The sequence below is a fragment of the Protopterus annectens genome, chromosome 8.part1 (genome assembly GCF_019279795.1).
Source record: "Protopterus annectens isolate FY-2018-M chromosome 8.part1, PAN1.0, whole genome shotgun sequence".
Lineage (NCBI taxonomy): Eukaryota > Metazoa > Chordata > Ceratodontiformes > Protopteridae > Protopterus > Protopterus annectens.
The window spans coordinates 71,803,315-71,822,265 of NC_056742.1; the positions used below are offsets into that span (position 1 = coordinate 71,803,315).

General features: G+C 38.1%; 1 protein-coding gene across 3 annotated transcripts in view; it reads right to left on the bottom strand.

Annotated features, from left to right (window-relative positions):
* Positions 1-18,951, bottom strand: part of DPY19L3 (dpy-19 like C-mannosyltransferase 3) — a 1,004,768-nt gene that overhangs the window by 193,697 nt on the left and 792,120 nt on the right. For all 3 annotated transcript variants that reach the window (XM_044081679.1, XM_044081680.1, XR_006366062.1), the window contains exons 13-14: positions 17,105-17,227; positions 16,900-17,011 (exon numbers count right to left, since the gene is read on the bottom strand). In XM_044081679.1, coding sequence (XP_043937614.1) covers positions 16,900-17,011; positions 17,105-17,227 — 235 coding nt within the window. The remainder of the gene's footprint in view (positions 1-16,899; positions 17,012-17,104; positions 17,228-18,951) is intronic.

Here is an 18,951-nt window from a genome sequence, read left to right on the forward strand (position 1 = left end):
TCATAAATATTCATTCCCACTAATATCACAATATTGGTTCAGGCTATCCAAATACTATATGATATATACATGAATTTATAATATCATAAACTCAACTCAATAAAACATGGAAATGGTATATACATCCTCCATATTCCTGTTAGTTTTGAAATATCCCTTGAACCAAAATTTATAAATGGTACATAATCCCTTTATATAGATCATAATATATATACATGACTTGTGAAATTCTATTCTAACATATTTAAACCGGGTCTAAATAAACCACCCAATTGAATTATCCACCTATTTTCCATTTGATTAAGTTTTTGATGCCATCCGGCTTTAAAACTCCTATGAAGGGTTATCCTGTCTATAACAACAAACCGAAACATAGCCGAAGCATGTTCCAAGGTGTGTTTGAATAAGGCATTGGCAACATGTTTATTCTTAATTGCACTTAAATGTTCCCCTATTCTAAATTTGACAGGTCTGGACGTTTGTCCGACATAGAATGCAGAACAACTACAGGTAGCCAAATATACCACCCAATCTGTGCTGCAATTAGCAAAAACCCTTATCTCAAAAATTCGGGACGTATTTTTGCTAGAAAATTCTTTGGTTTGTTGCAAATGTTGACAAGCAGCACAATGACCACAAGGATAACACCCCCTTAGTATTTCACCACTTAAAGTTCTTTGTTGTGGTATATTTGGAATGTATCTTTTATAATGTGTGAAGTGAGAATTCATATTTCTTCCCCGCCGGTAAGAAAACTGACAATTTTCCGGCAACAACCTACCTAAAACCTCATGTGACAAAAGAATGCCCCAATGTTATTTTTAGATCTGGACTATGATTTGGACAACAACTGGACTTTTATATTGTTCATTATTTGTATGTTTTTCTGTTTATTAACATAACGGATGTTTTTTGATACATACATAATTTTTGCAGTTCATATATCTGTGTGTACATATATGTTCATTAACAGTGTGGTCTATCTGCTTGATTATGTACAATGGTTATTAATAGTATTAATAGTATTAATAGGTTGAGAACAGTGGGACATCCTTGAATTGTAGGACAGGGGTCCATGCTATTTTTGAGCGATGACTAGTTTATATGGCTTGGGGAGTGTTCTGGTTTATTTTCAGAGGCTTGTGTTAAGCTTTGAAATGTTTTTGGTTGGTTGGGTTCACTCCGGGTTTTAGGTATAAACCACAAAACATTTGGTTTCAATATTTAATTAGTGATTAGATACATGCAACCTTACATTTGATTATAGTTAGTGAGAATTTTAGTGGTTTGTTTGGCCTTGTAGGCTAGAGAGTTTCCTTTATAAACATAGTGCGGCATTGTGATGGTTTGTCAAGGCCTTTAACAACATTAATGTATAGATATAAGGGATTGGCCCTAATATAGATGCCTTTTGTATGTATTTAGCATATGGCTTAATCGGCCTTAGGTTTGGAATGGCATGAGTGTATGGGGCTTTAGTGATACTGTTATTTTCTGAGTGGCCTTGATTGTAACTAACACAACTCGGGACAAATGTGAGTTTATAACAGGTTGAATCCTGGATGGTTCATGGGTTGGTGTGATTATAATATCTTACGGTGGCAATATACTACTATAAAATTGAATTTTTGGCAGAGACGCAGGTCGGCCTATTGATGGGCAACATTTTTTAGAGTTGGATTATTTATTCAATTGAGTGTATTTTTTCTGGGATTTTTCCCAGACATTACACTTTTGATAATAAATATTGTTAAATTGCCTATTGAGACGAAGGTCAGTTTTTTGATGAAGAGTTTTTTTGTATATTGGGCCACTTATGGTAAGATAGTTAAAAGGTTCAGTTTTTACCTGAATAATTTTCAAATATAGTTGATGGGTCACACCTAACATGGACAATAGTATCCATATGGATTAATAGAAGCTGTTGTTTGTTCTCAAGGTCACTCGGTCAATTTGTGCCCTTACACTATAATATATTTGGGTGTTTTACATTTCAATTATGGATATTGGTGATTTATTGAAGGGTCTTTCGGCCGATCAAGATAATTTGGAGGTGTTTGGTTTAAATACAATATCGGGACCGGATTCCACGAATTTATTATCAGATGGCCCATCACAGTGCAACAACATGTTTTCTAAGCTCAATAGACACATGAAAGCTTTACGTACTAATGTATGGCATTTGAAACTTTTCAAAGCCTACAAGGTTAAAGATATTACTCCTAGGGGACTAAGGGTCCGTATACAACCCATTGTGGCCAATATAGATAGTGAGCTTTCCAAGGAATGGGCGGAGGCACAACATTTATCCTCCATGCATTTTGTTGACTGTTTACTAAGGTACTATGACAGGACCATTCAGAGTCAACTTACAGAGATTGAAATTTTGTGTGGGGAGGTAGAAAAATTGAAATCTGAAGTGTTATATTCACAACATGTTTTAGACCTGGCCAAGGACCTCTCAATATTGGAAAAGCAGCTTACAAAAAGGAAGATTAACAAGTTTAATCGTGATTTGATGGACTATGAAAAAGGGAAACCTTTTGTAAACCACAAATCTGTAAGATTTCAGGAATCTATATTTAGTAACATTAATAATAAAAAAAGACCAAGGTCCATCTTAAGGCATCACAAATCCATGTCTGATACCACCTCAGAAGAGGAGGCCTCCTCTGTAACGGATGGGGAGGGTTCTTTACGCCAGGTGTCCCCAGCGGCGAAAAGGAAACAGCCCCCCCCTTTAGAGTTAGGGGTAGGAGGCGGGGGGGTAAGAAGCATAAGAACAGATTCCGGCAACATAACCTTGCAGTCCCTGTTACAACAAATGGTGACATAATTGATAATATACATAATATTTCCTCTTTTGAACTTTCTCCAGCACATATTAAACTATTGAATAAAGGGCTTTCTTTTGTACCCTCATCATTGGTTTCAGAAACTCAGTTATTACAAGATGTTGATGAATTTTGTAGAATACTTAACCTAAAAATCTTTTTTGCAGATCAGGAAAATACTCAAAGATTATCTGATTTTAGGTTTAGGAAATCTAATTTTGTTCCCCCCATGAACAAACATGTGTCCATTTTCAGAGAGTGTATAATGAAAGAGTTACATTTTTCCAATCTATATGGGCTTACTGAAAATAATTTAACAGCAGTTGAAAGGCAAGCTTTGGTTGAGCTTGGTAGTAATCATAACATAGTAATAACTATGGCGGATAAAGGAGGAGCAGTTGTAGTTTTGGATCATTCATTATATAATCAGGAAGCTTTGCGACAGTTAGCAGATTCTAGTTTTTACATGGTATTAAATGTGGATCCTACTCTATCTTTCAAGAGAGAAATTGATGATTTTTTGGATTTATCGGTGCAACAAGGTATCATTACTACACAGGTAGGTGTGCAACTTAAGGTGGAAGAGCCTAGTTCTCAGTATTTATACATGTTACCGAAGATACACAAAGATCCATTACATCCTCCTGGGAGACCTATAGTTTCAGGTAGAGGTTCCTTAACGGAACCATTGTCAGCTTTTTTGACTCAGTATTTGAAACCTTTACTGTCGCTTATTAGGTCTCGTATTAAGGATACCACCGAATTCCTAAATATAATCAATGATTCCCAACTAGAATCTCACTGGCTACTTTGTACTCTTGACGTGGCTTCATTATATACAAGTATTCCACATGATCAGGGAATTCTAGCTGTTTCCTTTTGGTTATACAAATCCAACCTTTATTCTTTAGCCTTTAACAACTTCTTGATCAAGCTCACTGAACTTGTACTACGGAAGAATATCTTTTATTATGCAGGTAAGGCCTATTGGCAGATTAAGGGCACCGCGATGGGTGCTTCCTTTGCACCCATCTATGCAGATTTGTTCATGGGGTACTATGAGGCTAGGTATATATATGATGACCAACATAATAATTTTTTACAACATCTGGATATCTGGCGGAGATATCTAGACGATTGCTGGATGGTGTGGCGTGGAGATAAGCAAAGTTTAATACAGTTTGTGGATTATTTGAATAATAATACTCTTGGCATTCGGTTCACGGCTAATATTGAACTTTCAGAGATTGTATTTTTGGATGTTAAGGTTTCCAAACTTGTAGATAATACTTTATCGACCACTATATATCGTAAATTCCCCAAATACAATACTTTATTACATGCTAAGAGTTCTCATCCACGCCACACCATCCGCAATATTCCGAAATCTCAATATATGAGAATCAGACGTATTTGTTCATCTGATGAAGATTATTTGGATTGTAGTCTGGATTTATCGCGCAGGTTTCTACAAAGGGGTTATGAATCTCAATTATTAGCCAAAGCTGAAGGACAAACTATTAGAATGACACGTCAGGATCTATTATGTTACAAAACAAATAACAGGGATTGTAAGAAAGTAAATTACAATCAACCAATACGGTTGGTAACTACCTATGGTATTAATACCAATCGTTTCAGGGATGTCATTAACCAACATTGGGGCATTCTTTTGTCACATGAGGTTTTAGGTAGGTTGTTGCCGGAAAATTGTCAGTTTTCTTACCGGCGGGGAAGAAATATGAATTCTCACTTCACACATTATAAAAGATACATTCCAAATATACCACAACAAAGAACTTTAAGTGGTGAAATACTAAGGGGGTGTTATCCTTGTGGTCATTGTGCTGCTTGTCAACATTTGCAACAAACCAAAGAATTTTCTAGCAAAAATACGTCCCGAATTTTTGAGATAAGGGTTTTTGCTAATTGCAGCACAGATTGGGTGGTATATTTGGCTACCTGTAGTTGTTCTGCATTCTATGTCGGACAAACGTCCAGACCTGTCAAATTTAGAATAGGGGAACATTTAAGTGCAATTAAGAATAAACGTGTTGCCAATGCCTTATTCAAACACACCTTGGAACATGCTTCGGCTATTTTTCGGTTTGTTGTTATAGACAGGATAACCCTTCATAGGAGTTTTAAAGCCGGATGGCATCAAAAACTTAATCAAATGGAAAATAGGTGGATAATTCAATTGGGTGGTTTATTTAGACCCGGTTTAAATATGTTAGAATAGAATTTCACAAGTCATGTATATATATTATGATCCATATAAAGGGATTATGTACCATTTATAAATTTTGGTTCAAGGGATATTTCAAAACTAACAGGAATATGGAGGATGTATATACCATTTCCATGTTTTATTGAGTTGAGTTTATGATATTATAAATTCATGTATATATCATATAGTATTTGGATAGCCTGAACCAATATTGTGATATTAGTGGGAATTAATATTTATGATAAATTTTGAGGTTTATTAATATATATAAAACACATATATGTTATTTATATATAAAAATTGTTTTGATAAATTCTTTTGATTATTATTCAAGGCCCCCCAAATATTTTGGTTATGGTATATTCCCTTGTTCTTACAACATTTTTGAGGATGTTCATGATTATAAATGTATTCTACATGTTTATTATGTTGAAGTATATTATTATGGGGGTAAAAGTGCTGTTTTGTTCCAATACATTTATTTATTGTATAAGAACATGTATCACTTTAAATGTGGAGTATATATTGGTTGCTCACTAGGGGTCGGGTTTCCTGACTTGTATAGAATTTATAACATTGATAAAGGCCATGATATGGCCGAAACCGGTATGCTTGGTTACTAGGATTCCTCAATTTTTAATGGAATCTGCTTAAAATAAAGTTGGGTTCGACAGAACTGTACGTGCTGGCTCACTCTTTTTTCAGAATAATAATCAAGTTAAACCACAATACATTAATAAATACTGTATACAAACAACCATTTCATGACATTATAATACATCAATAAATACTATAAACAAACAAACATTTCATGACATTGTAAGAAACAGACATAAAAATACACTCATAATAACTAAAGGAGAAGACAAACTAAATGCTAAAAATATTATTAATCGACATAGAAATATTTAAATCATAAAACAATTACATTCAATTCTAAGACAATTCGACTTGGCATAAAGATGTAAAGATTAAAAGTCAAAATTGCATACAAAATTTACATTAAGAAAATAATACAAATTAATTGTATCACATGGAGCACACCGATTATACTCAGATATTTTGAAAAAGATAAATCAGCTAAAGGAAAGCTCCACCTTAGAACTAGTTCAATCTATGTTTCCTGAGCTATTTTAACATCTCAAAATCACTAACTGTTTCTTACACAATTTTATTGACATATCAATCTGATCTTGTTTTTCTTCAAGCCTTTCTCTTTCTCATAATCTATTTTGAGTCTGCTTTATATCAGTCATGCTAGACAAAAGGAAGTAGCGGTGTATTCTTATGTCACTGACATATAATGGGATTAGTGTCAGTCAAATTCATTTTGTATACCTTCTGTGACAGGATTGTTTTTTTCCCTTGAATGGTCCTCATTGGTGTGTGTCTCAGAGTTTGTTTTACAGTATCTTCTTCTTCTTCTTCTTTCGGCTTTTCCCGGTTAGGGGTCGCCACAGCGTATCACCTGTCCGCTCATGATTGGCAGTGGAGTTTTACAGTGTCGAGTTGCCAGCCTGGTGCCCAACCTTCCACAGAAGGCACACACATGCACACACTCACACCTAGGGCCAATTTAGAGTGTCCAATCCACCTACAGCATGTCTTTGGGATGTGGGAGGAAACCGGAGCAGCCAGAGGAAACCCACGTGACCACAGGGAGGACATGCAGACTCCGCACAGAAGGCACCCCAGCCGAGGATCGAACCGGAGAACTTCTCGCTGTGAGTAGCTAAACTGCAGGCCTTTATTCAAAGTATCTTTTTGCAGTCCAAGATGAACTGACAGTTCCCTTCCCCTAACACTTTGGTAAATGTGTTGATATTTTACAAGAAAAAATATTTTCTGACTTTTCTCTAAATGTCACAGACATCTATGATACATTTAAGTCATATTAAAATTTAAAGCAGTATAAGTAACAAATATTTAAAGTTTAAAGCTTAGTATTTCAGTGCTGTGATACTGCTTAACTAAATTTGTCAAAAGATGTGACAACTGCCTGTGAACCACTGACTGATCTAATTGCTCTGTTTTGCTATGAAAGGCATGGCTAATTTGGAAGTAGCCGAGTGTCAGTGTAAGTTCTCTTCCTTATTAGTACTACTTCCTTAGTAGTAGCGGACTACAAATTTCACTGTGTCTGTGGTATGTCATGCAGACAGACAAATTCCTCTGCAAATTGTGTGAGAAGTTAAGCTTAAAAAAGTGGATGATCTTTCCCTTCCTTTTATAAAGTACAAGCAGGTTTTCTGTAACCTACACAATACTAGAACCATACTGTAGGGAGAAAAGTAACCTAAGAGTTGAGTTAAACTGTAGGAAAAGGTGGAGTTTTCCTTTAAGTGCCAGAGTGGTGCGAGACCTGATCTTTCACAACTGTTAAGCACGTGCTGCTTGTGCTGTTAAGATTGGGTCTAGCACTCTGCAGTAAAACCTGCCAGCAGTATCCAGCAAATAGCAGTAGAATAAAAGCTTTATTTCTGCTTGCTGTTCCTGCAAATAAGGTGTCTCAAACTTCCTCTTTAAAACATAAAAGGTAGTTAGAATAACATGTGTGTTTTACTGTATTTTCTAAAGGATATAAAGTCTGAAACTTAAATGCATGTCATTACTTAGTGACTTTAGTCCTTAGTGGTTTTTCTGAAAAACACAAATTTTATGAGGAACAGACCAAAAACAGGAAGCAATAATTTGAATGTTCTGCAAAAATCTGGAGAGTTAATATGCGTGAACAATGAGTGTAAACATAATGTATTGTGTCACACTACCTCTCTGACAGTGTCTATTAAGTGTTTTACTGCAAAACACTTAAGAGGTTTTTTTTAGGAGTACATGAAGTCCATAAAGCTCCATGCATTACAAAGAATTAGGATCAGATCTCAAGGATCCTAACCGTTTATTATGTGTTCTAAACATGGAGGCAAGATTCACCTCATTCACTCTCAAGGAGAATTTCTGGACATTCATGTCAAACACATAAGTTGACAAGGATCGGCGACCCTCTATATTATACATCACTTAAAGAAACTCAGTACATATACCAGATTACAATATATTTATGACAAAGACTACAGTTTTTCCAGAAGCCTACCTAATTTAGAACAGTATTTTAAAATGTGTAAAATATAATAAGCTCTTAGATTCTGGGTGTGCTAAAATTCTTTTGAGAGAATGTTATTCATTATAAGTAAAACGATAATGCAAAACAGACTTCTGTTAATTTCTAGTAACAGCTTTATCTAAAGCTCTTAAGATAGTCCAAACTTAGGCTGAATAGTTCAGCAAGTCCTTTAGTTGGAAGAAAGAGGTCTTGCAGACCTGTGTTATTTACTGTGACAGTCCAAGGTTAAACAATATGAAGAAATTGAGTATCATCACATTGTTTACAAACAAATTGAGATATGTTTTATTCCATCACACTGCAGGGTTTCCTTCATTTACATACTGGGGGAACAAAAACAAGTCCTGAAGACCTACGTTAAATTTTGCTCACTAATACAACAGTTAATGACACAGCCATTACGCAATGTAAGTAGCTGGGTGGTTTGCTTCTATGCAGATTATTTTCTTTTCTTTTTTTTTTTTTGTTTTAAACCTCATAGAAAAGTACAGTTTTGTACCTACCATAAATGTAGATGTTCGAGGATCCCCATTGCTGCAGTCCTTACTATTGGGTGTAGTCCGCTGTCCAGTCGGCCCGAATACCAGAGTATATGGCTGACGTCGGTCAGGGCGCATTAGACTGACGTCAGTACGTCAGGGTACTAATGCGCATGACCGACGTCATATCCTCAGTCTTTTCTTGCCCCAGATGTCAGAAGACCCTAAAAAGACAAGGCCCAAAATACCTGCACCAAAAATATGTACAATATATACAAGAATATATACAAAAATATTAGCATGTAACCTCACCTACACAACCACCCCTAAACACAGAGGGGAAGGAGGGAGGGTAAATTGGACTGCAGCAATGGGGATCCTCGAACATCTACATTTATGGTAGGTACAAAACTGTACTATGTTCTTCGTTCCCCATTGCTGCAGTCCTTACTATTGGGTAGAATCCCAAAGCAGAGGTAAGGGAGGCTGGCAAATCATAAAGAAGCAGGAGCTGACAACATGCCTTGCAAAACAGCTGTGGCAAAACCAGCCCTAGACTTAGAGTAGATAGGAAGGTGATAATGCTTAGAGAAAGTATGTACTGAACTCCAAGTAGCTGCTTCCAAAATATCCTTAGTTGCCACCCCCCTTAGAAATGCTGTTGAAGTGGCAGTAGCCCTAGTGGAATGAGGCCTAATCCCAGCTGGAATCTCCTTGCCATGATGGGAATAACAAAATGCAATGCAAAAGCCAATCCACCTAGAAATAGTTTGTTTTGACACAGGCTTGCCCTGCGAACTCAAAGCAAAAGAAACAAACAACTGCTGAGACTGCCTAAAATCCTTAGTCCTGCTTAAATAATAACGCAATTGCCTGTGTACATCTAAAGTGTGCAAAATCTTTTCCCCTTTATTTTGGGGTCTGCATAAAAAGTAGGCAAATGAATAGTTTGGTTTAAAGCCACACTAGAAACCACCTTAGGCATAAAGGAAGGATTAGTACGTAATGATACCCTATCCTTATGGAAAATCAAAAGGGCTCTACTGCCATAAGGGCCTGCAACTCAGACACCCTTCTTGCAGAAGTAATAGCCAACAGAAAAGCAGTCTTCCATGACAAGTATTTCAATTCAGCAGTAGCCGCAGGCTCAAAAGGTTGTAGAGTAAGTTTTTCCAACACAAAATTGAGATCCCAAGCAGGAGTAGGAGCTCTACGTGGGGTCTTATATTCTTTGCCCTCTAAGAAACTGCTTGAACAAAGGATGCGAAAACAATGGTGGGTCACAATCATAGTGAGCTGAAATTGCTGCAGCATGAATCTTAATGGAAGAGAAGGACAAACCTTTGTCCAATAACTCAGTAAGATATTGAAGAGCCACACTCAAATTAGGCTCAGAAATCTCCAAATTCTTTGCTGTACTCCAAAATAAAAATCTCTTCCATTTTTCTGCGTACACTTTCCTTGTACTAGGTCTTCTAGCTTCCATAATCACATTTAAAACTTGTTGAGGAAGTTGAGACCTGCTGTGTTTCAACACAGAATATGCCAGGCTGTTAGATGAAGAGAGTGAAGCTTGACATTGAGCAGATGACCGTCCTTCTGAGATAACAGATGAGGAATCAGAGGTAAAGGCCATGGAGGCTTCTTTACCAGACTCCGTAGTAGTGGGTACCAGTGCTGCCGAGGCCAATCTGGAGCTATCAAAATCATCCTTGGCCTGTCTTGTCTGACCTTTAATAGTACCTTTGGAAGAAGAGGCAGAGGTGGAAAGGCATACACATGAAGGTTTTTCCAACTGAAAGACAGAGCATCCACTTTCCAAACTGTGTGATGAAACCCCTTTGTGCAATACTTTGGCAGCTGGTGGTTTAGTGGAGAAGCGAACAGATCTATGTCTGGAGTTCCCCATGACACTGTCAATTTCTGAAATACATGAAGATCCAGTTTCCACTCGTGGGGATCCATGATTTGTCTGCTTAACACATCTGCTAAGGAGTTCTGTGCTCCTGGCAGAAACCTTGCCTGAAGAGTTAGTTGCAAGCTTAGCTCAGTCTCCCATAAAATCATTGCTTGCCTGCATAGAGGATAAGAATGTGTTCCCCTTGCTTGTTGATGTACCACATGACAGTTGTGTTGTCTGTTAGAATCAACACCTGCCCTGGAAGAAGTAACTCCTTGAAAGCCATTAATGCAAACTGGACTGCTAACATCTCCTTCATGTTGATATGTAGATGCTGTAGTCTGGCAGGCCACTTGTCTTGTATCCACTTTCCATTTAGATGAGCTCCCCAAGCAATGTCCGAGGCATCTGTCGTTAAAATCTGACTCGCCTCTGGCCGGGTCACAGAGAGTCCCTTGTTTAGGTGACATTCCTGAGCCCACCATAAAAATTCTTTTTGAAGGCAAGGTATTATTTGAATGACAGTGTCCAAATCCTGGCAGTGCTGTGTCCATACATTTTTGAGATACCATTGTAGCTTCCTCATATGCAGTTTGGCATTGGGAAGCACCAGAATACAAGATGCCATGAACCCTAATGCTTGAAGGACTGTCCTTGCAGTCAGCACGGACTGATGAGATAGTTGATGGAAGTAAAGTGATAGACTCTTTTGTTTGTCCGGGGTTAAAAAGGCCATCTGGGCTGCTGTATTCAGTCTCACACCCAGAAAGCACATGTCTTGAGAGGGTACTAGACTGGACTTTATTTCGCTCACAGAATACCCTAGGCATCTTAGCACTGCTATAACATATTCCAGATGCTGTAGAAGGTCTTCCTTTTCTTGAGCCAGAATCAGGCAGTCGTCCAAGTAAGGATAGATTTGAATTCCTTGTAGCCTGAAATAAGCTATCACTGGAGCCAGAACCTTTGTGAATACTCTGGGCAGTAGATAAGCCAAAGGGCAATGCAGAGAACTGATAATGAGAATTTCCAGCTCGAAACCGCAGATACTTCCTGCAACTTAGCCTTATAGGCACATGAAGGTAAGCTTCCTTGAGATCTAAAGTTACCATCCAGTGATCTTTGCCCAGCAGAGGTAAAAGCTGTTGTAACGTCAACATCTTGAACTTGGGAATGTCCAGATAAGTGTTGAGGAGAGATAAATCCAAAATTGGTCTCCACGTGTTCCCCTTCTTTGGTACTAGGAACAGGCGAGAATAAAATCCTAGGCCCCTTTCTGATACAGGGACTGGCTGAATGGCCCCATCCGAGTAACTGAGAAACTTGCTTGTGAGCCTCTTTTCTTTGTGGAGGAGGAACGTCTGGCATGCCTTTGAAAGGGGCATTGTATGGAAATAAAACCTGTAACCGTGGTGAATGATATCCAACACCCATCTGTCTTGAGTAATTAAATCCCAATTGTCTTTGAAAAGAGACAGTCTTCCTCCCAAAGGAGCTGCCAGACGAGAATCTACTGGCAGCTGAAAAGGCAGGTCATTGGGTCTGTTTACGAAAGGACTGACCCCTGCCCTCACCAGAAGTCTGAGCAGGTGAACTCCTGTTCTAGGCCTAAAAGAACCTTGAGCCCTGCCCCTACCACGTCTAGACCTACCCCTAGACTGGGAATCATAAGCAGGATATGTCCACCCCTTAGCAGGCCAATTTCTACTAAACTTCGGTGGCTGCACCTGCAAAAATCTTTAACAGTTTGCATAGACTTAGCTTTGTCCTCCATTTTCTTTAAAACTGCTTCCACAGGCGAACCAAACAACACATCAGACTGTAAAGGAGCATCCAAAATCCTTGTCTTAACATGCTCAGCTAAATTCTGATCCCTCAACCAGGCATGCCTGCGAAGAACAGAACTAGTGGCAGCCACCCTCGAGGAGGCCTGTACAGCATCAAAACCACATTGCAAAGAATGCTTACCCACTTGTTCAGACACATGAACCAAATCCAGCAACTCTTTACACTCAATACCTTCCGCCAAAGCATCCACCTTAGATTTCAATTGTGAAAGGAGATAATTTTGATATTTTAGCATGTGAAACTGACAATTCAATGGCTAGAGTGGAAGAAGTATACACTTTCTTTCCCCACCTATCCAAAGCCCTTGCCTCTTTATCAGTGGGAACAGGATTTTTAACCACAGAGGCCTTAACACCTTTAGGCCCCTGAGAAACAGTTTCTGGGTCCGCCCTAGGACTCTTAAACAAATACTTATGAGCTTCGGGCACCCTATAATACCTATCAGGTTTAACAGGAGCAGGAGGCAAAGAGTCAGGGTTCAGGGAAGCCTCTGCAAAAACATCTTCCACCACATTCAACACAGGAGGTATAGCTAAGGGCCTATGCTGGGGTAAAACAAGAATTCCCTAAGCCTTTTCCTGGAATCAGAGTAATCCTGGCCTTCCCATTTAAAGTGCTCCCTCATGGAATGCAGAGTCTCTGAAAATGAGAAATCCTCAGGAGGAGAAGCTGTAGGAGTGGAATCATCCACATCAGAATCAGAATAAGGAGGATACTCCTGTAAATCTTCCGCAGAAGACTCAGAAGCCTCTGAACACTGTTCAAAACTATCAAACTCCGGTTCCACCCTAGGCCTCTTATCAGGAGGGGGCATAGAACCTCTAATCATAGTAATCAAATCTTCTGCCATTTTAAGCATATGTTTCTTAGGTACAGAACCCGAAATGCTAGGAGAAGCCCCCACTGACGCTGAACTTGGCCTACCTCTCAAAGAAGTTTTGGCAACAGAAGGAGAGGCTCTAACTACCTTGGGAAGAGAGGGAAGAACAGTTACCTGAGAAGCCCCTCAGCCTGGCCTACCTCCTGAGAAGGCACATCCTGTAACAGTAAAGTTTCTGCCTGAGACTCCATGGAAACTCCTGGCAAAACCTCTGGCTCCACTGAGCCTTCTAAAGAACCGACGTCCGGGACTGCCGGTTCATCAACCCTAGGCTTCGCTGTTTTGTCCTTGCGCTTCTTGGACGAAGCGGGCGCCGGAGCATCCGACGGCATTTTATAATTGCAACGCTTCCCAAACACTAACCTGGCACAGTCTAACCTCCTCTTAATAGTGCGTTTGTTAAACCTAGCACAAGAGCGGCAACCAACAACGCCGTGCTCAGGCCCTAAACAAGGTATACACAAGGTATGATAATCCCTATGAGGTATCTGTTTCCCACAAGAAATACAGTTATTCACTTTTTCTGACATCCGGTTAAATACTGAGGCAAGAAAAAACCAAAATGTTCCCCAACGGGGTACTTAGCCAACTCTGCTTCGGTCTGAAACTCCGGTTTCGGAAATATTTCAGAACGCCAACCTGCACTCGCAAAACTGCTTCTGCATCGGACCATGCGGCAAAAAAGACTGAGGATATGACGTCGGTCATGCGCATTAGTACCCTGACGTACTGACGTCAGTCTAATGCGCCCTGACCGACGTCAGCCATATACTCTGGTATTCGGGCCGACTGGACAGCGGACTACACCCAATAGTAAGGACTGCAGCAATGGGGAACGAAGAACATCTCAAAGGCATCTGATATAATGATCACCTGTACGTTCCTACAATAATACTGGAGACATCGATTAAGTATTACTAAGTCATATACTTAACCAATTACTTAAGGTGAGATTTACTGTTACTGTATAACTTACTTATGGTGGGTGATGATGAGGATTAAATTAATGTATTTATGTGAGGGTTACTGTCTGATTTACTTGCGTACCCACCTGTGTGTCAATATTCCAAAGCTGATGATGCTTTGCCTGTCAGCAAAGAAGATGGTCAACAGCTTTCAAACAACATCATGCCATCTGAGGTAACTTGCATTAATTAGAACTTTGTCAAGAATTGACTCTGCACACTGGTACTGCCAGGCTGCAGAAACAGCACTAGTTAGTGTGAGGTGCCCATCACTAAAATAACAATGATGAATGTAAGGAAAAAAACACAAGTTTTCACATATGCAGGGAGTTCCTAGAGTTCAAATCTGTATGGACAATTTAATACAAAATGTACAATATAACACATGATCTGATAAAATAGATTAAGACTGTAGCTCAATATGTATGTATACCTTTAAGAAGATTTCTACGGGCTTGCACAAGTGCATAAATACTGAGCACGTGTGAGCCTGACTGCCATTTTGTAGTTAGCTGTTGAGATGTAAGCATGTATGTCTGTGTAGTCTTAACAGTTAAATCAGTTCATTTATATTTTGTACTGCTTGCCAAATGAAGCCTACCATGACACACACTTGCAAATGTTTCTGCTGACATAACAGTGCACTTGGAACCTGTGTCTGCTTTGAACTCTAGGGTCTTGCCATTTACCTGAACATTACAAAATACTTCATTCTTTGCCCTTAAATCTACTGCTTTGACTGTTTCATGAAGCACTGACACACCATCAACATAAAGACTAGGGTTGCAGCTCTCTAATTGATCAACTTGTTTTTTAAAATGTTCCCTTTTAATAAAAGAATGTGGGACTTTTGATTTACAAAACCTTTAGAAATTATTCCATTTATTGCATTTGTGGCATTGTTGACCAAAAGCTAAACATTTTTCCCTTTTAGATTCATGATTTCCACCACAATTACAACAGTTGGCAATGAAACTAAGTTGGGGCCCATGCATTGAGTTTCCTGACTCACTCTTATGTTTCACTGAGACTGTGCAAACTCTGGAATTTGCTGGAAAGCTCTGGGATCTATCAGTGAGTGCTGCAGGGGCTACAGTTGCTGCCATGTGCTTGGGCCTGTTTCTTTTAACCATGTGCTGCATACTTTCAACATGAGCTTTACCACTGTGCCTTCTATAGCTCTTCTCATTTGTAACCATACGTGTGTGCTTTTCTGTGAGCTCATATATCTGACAAATCTCAATGGCCTTATTCAAAGTTAAATTACTATCACAAAGCAAAATCTTTCTCAAAGCATCATCTTTAATACGACACACAAGTCTGTCCTTTATCAACCCATCCCTTAAATCAGAAAATCTGCATGTTTTATTTAGCCTTGTTTCTCAAGTCAGTTATATATGCTGCAAACGTTTCATCAGGCTTTTGATCCCTTGTGTAAATAAGTGCCTTTTCATTGTAACATTTGTCTGGGGTTACACATTTCTCTAAATTTACATTTTAAGCACTCAAGGTCCTCCCTTGACTCAGCCTGTATAACAATATGACAGTTTCCCCCTCTCCTGCATAGACAGCAGGTGCATACACAAATGAATACTTCCTTTCAATGGCTTCTGACCCAGCTAAATTAAGTAGAATAAATGCCTTTGTACAGCCATCTTTATCAGAAAGTGTAGCCTGTATGAACATGTTATACTCTTGCTCAAACTCCAGTTCTCTGCAATATTATTGTCAAACATAAGTGCACTGTGTTTTCGAAATTCATCTGCCATGCCCACAAAGTACATACAAACACACTGAAAATATGGCCCTTGCAATTATGTATGAGCAAACTGTTCTGTGAGCTTGCAACAACATTCAAATGCTCAACAAACTTTTCGAAATATTGTACTTTGTGAAATATGCTCTGTAATGTCTGTATCCTGTGAAATAACTTTACCGTAGTACGGCACAAACATGTGAACACTTTATACACTTCTGATAACTCAGATATCTTTAATTAACATGAAAAATATGTGCTTAGAGAAAATGCATTCGCTTCCTCATTTTATTTGTTTTATGCAATTCAGACTTTATCGGTTTATGTGAATATCATTGAGTGTTCTGTATGCCTCATTTCATATTTTGTGATTAAGAAATTATTTGAGCAAGTTTTAATACCTGAAATTCGTTTCTGACCTGTTTTGTGAATTATGCATGCAGTAGGGGTGATGAGAACAGTAATGGGCAGTAATAATTTACACTCTATGCTCGCCGCATTGTATAAACACAATGTCTGACTGGCAAATTAATTTTATTAGGTGACATTTTGACGCAACTGATGTTGTTACTTACATTAGAAGTAATGCAATTTAGCCTAGGTACGCACAAAGCATTCTGGGCCACAACTTGTTGCAGTATTGCTTAGTCCCTCATTGGTTTATTCTATATTTATTTTAACCATATCAGAAAGCCACCTAAAGATGAGGACAGTGTTGAAGGTGACCATCTTTCATCCTATAATCCTTGATAAATTTCTACAGCTTGATGAAGAGTTCTTTAATAAGTTCATGGCAATTCTCCTCTGCACTATGCAATGCAGTCTTGAACAGTAAGTGAAACTGCCTTTATTTAACAGTGCATATAAAATGTAAAGTACTACTAACCCTTTGAGGTGAATAAAGATGAAATAACCCCAGCAACCATCTCCATAACTGTTTGGAGCAAACACCAAATGATGCAACCACACACATATGTGGAATCCATAGGTACTTCATTCTGCAAAAACAGAAAGGCTATATTTTGAAATCTTCAGAAGCAAATATAGAAAAAAAGAAAGCAAGAAGTAGATCTGAAAAAAGAAAGATTTACCTCATTGTAGTTATAGCCAAGAGACCAAACAAAATAGTGTGCACTAGATTATAGGCAATTTCTGGTCTTAAGGATGCTGTGCTCTCTTCTTCCTCTACAGCGCTCAATGACTTAGAAAGACCACTAAATCAAAAGAAATGTATTCTCAGAATGCAATTATTTTATTAAAAAATATATATATATATATATATTACTGTACATAGTAACTAAAATCAACAGCTAATGTGACAGCAACAAGCTTCAGCAAAAATCAGTTAATCAGAATTATCCTCTATAATATGCAAAAGTAAAATGCCAAGTTTGGATTACAGTTAAAGTTACTGAGCAATGGATTTCATAGCAAGGATAAACACTCATTTCTTCTGTGGGTCAGATGCTCACCATTCCTCACAAGATGAGTGATGTTACAGTGCAGCGTTGGCATCACCATTCAAATAACAGCCATGCAGCAGCTATTCAGAACATGCCTTTTACAGAAATCATAGCATCTCAGGAAGAGAAGAAACATTTATTACATAACCAAGATAATCCAAATGCATACACCGCACTACATAATTAAAAGTATTGATGCTTTTTCTTTAAAAAAAAAAAAAATAATAATTTTTAAATATTTGTTAGCAGTAGCATACATATTAACTCAAATCGTAATAATGTTTAATTTTTGGAATGTCTGTAGTTACTCTACCTAAATTATTATTTAATCTTACATTTATATTTGTATTGTAATGCTTATTGCCAATATGGATGTGTTTATGTATGCATGCAACTGTATGGAAGTATATATATCGATATTGCATTCTGGGCCACAAGTTGTTGCAGTATTGCTTAGTCCTTCATTTGGTTATTCTACATTACTATATTTATATATACACACACACACACACACACACACACACACACACACACACACACACACACACACACACACACAGGCCCCAATTCAAATATATTGGGACTACCCTCATATACAGCCCCTACCTTTTATGTCCAATACCAGCAGCTAGTGTTTTTTTTTTTTTTTTTTTTTGAAATAAAGGAATATGTTACTGTCTTAATTCCAAGGCTGAACAAATAATTCTCTGTGTAACAAATTACTCTTAACTCTTATTAAACGCAGTTACCATATGAATCCAAAAATGAATGGGAACATCTTTCATAGATATACCAAGGCCACTGACTCTTAAGACCATTCACGACTTGCCAGTACCTTCCCTTAAGACTGCACAGTCATACCAATCAATCCTGGAGTAAATTTGTGGATACTCTTCAATCATCTGTTTATGTTTAAAGGAAGACAGTGATACACACTGCCTAACAAGCAGGAGAGTTTATTTCAGAGGTTGGTGCGGTGCAGAGTTTCAAAACCTGTCCATTCACTGTTTTTTTCTCATTAACACCTAGCCTGAGTGGAACCTCACAATTCCGGATTCCTAGAGATGCACTGTCCAGACAGCTTTCACCTGTGCCAAAATTATGAGAATACTGTTTTTCAACCTTCCTGTAAACAAATGTATACATCTCAAAACTTTAAATGTCAGATAAAAAGTTAATCGGTACACAATCCTCTTTATGAAATTGCTATTAAAATATCAGCCACTGACAATTTGATATTGATCAAATACTTTGATAATATGTACATTTTACTATAGTTATGCTAACAAGTATTAATATTTCTGTAACCATAGTAGACTCAAACTATCAGTGAAACTTTTGTTCATACAGGTAATCTTTTCATTTTGCTGCAAAGTGGTTCAGAGATGTCACTTCATTTTTAAGATGACTGTAGATAGTATGCATATCTGCATATTTAATGGAGAAATAAAGCAAAGCAGTGCTACTTGAACACC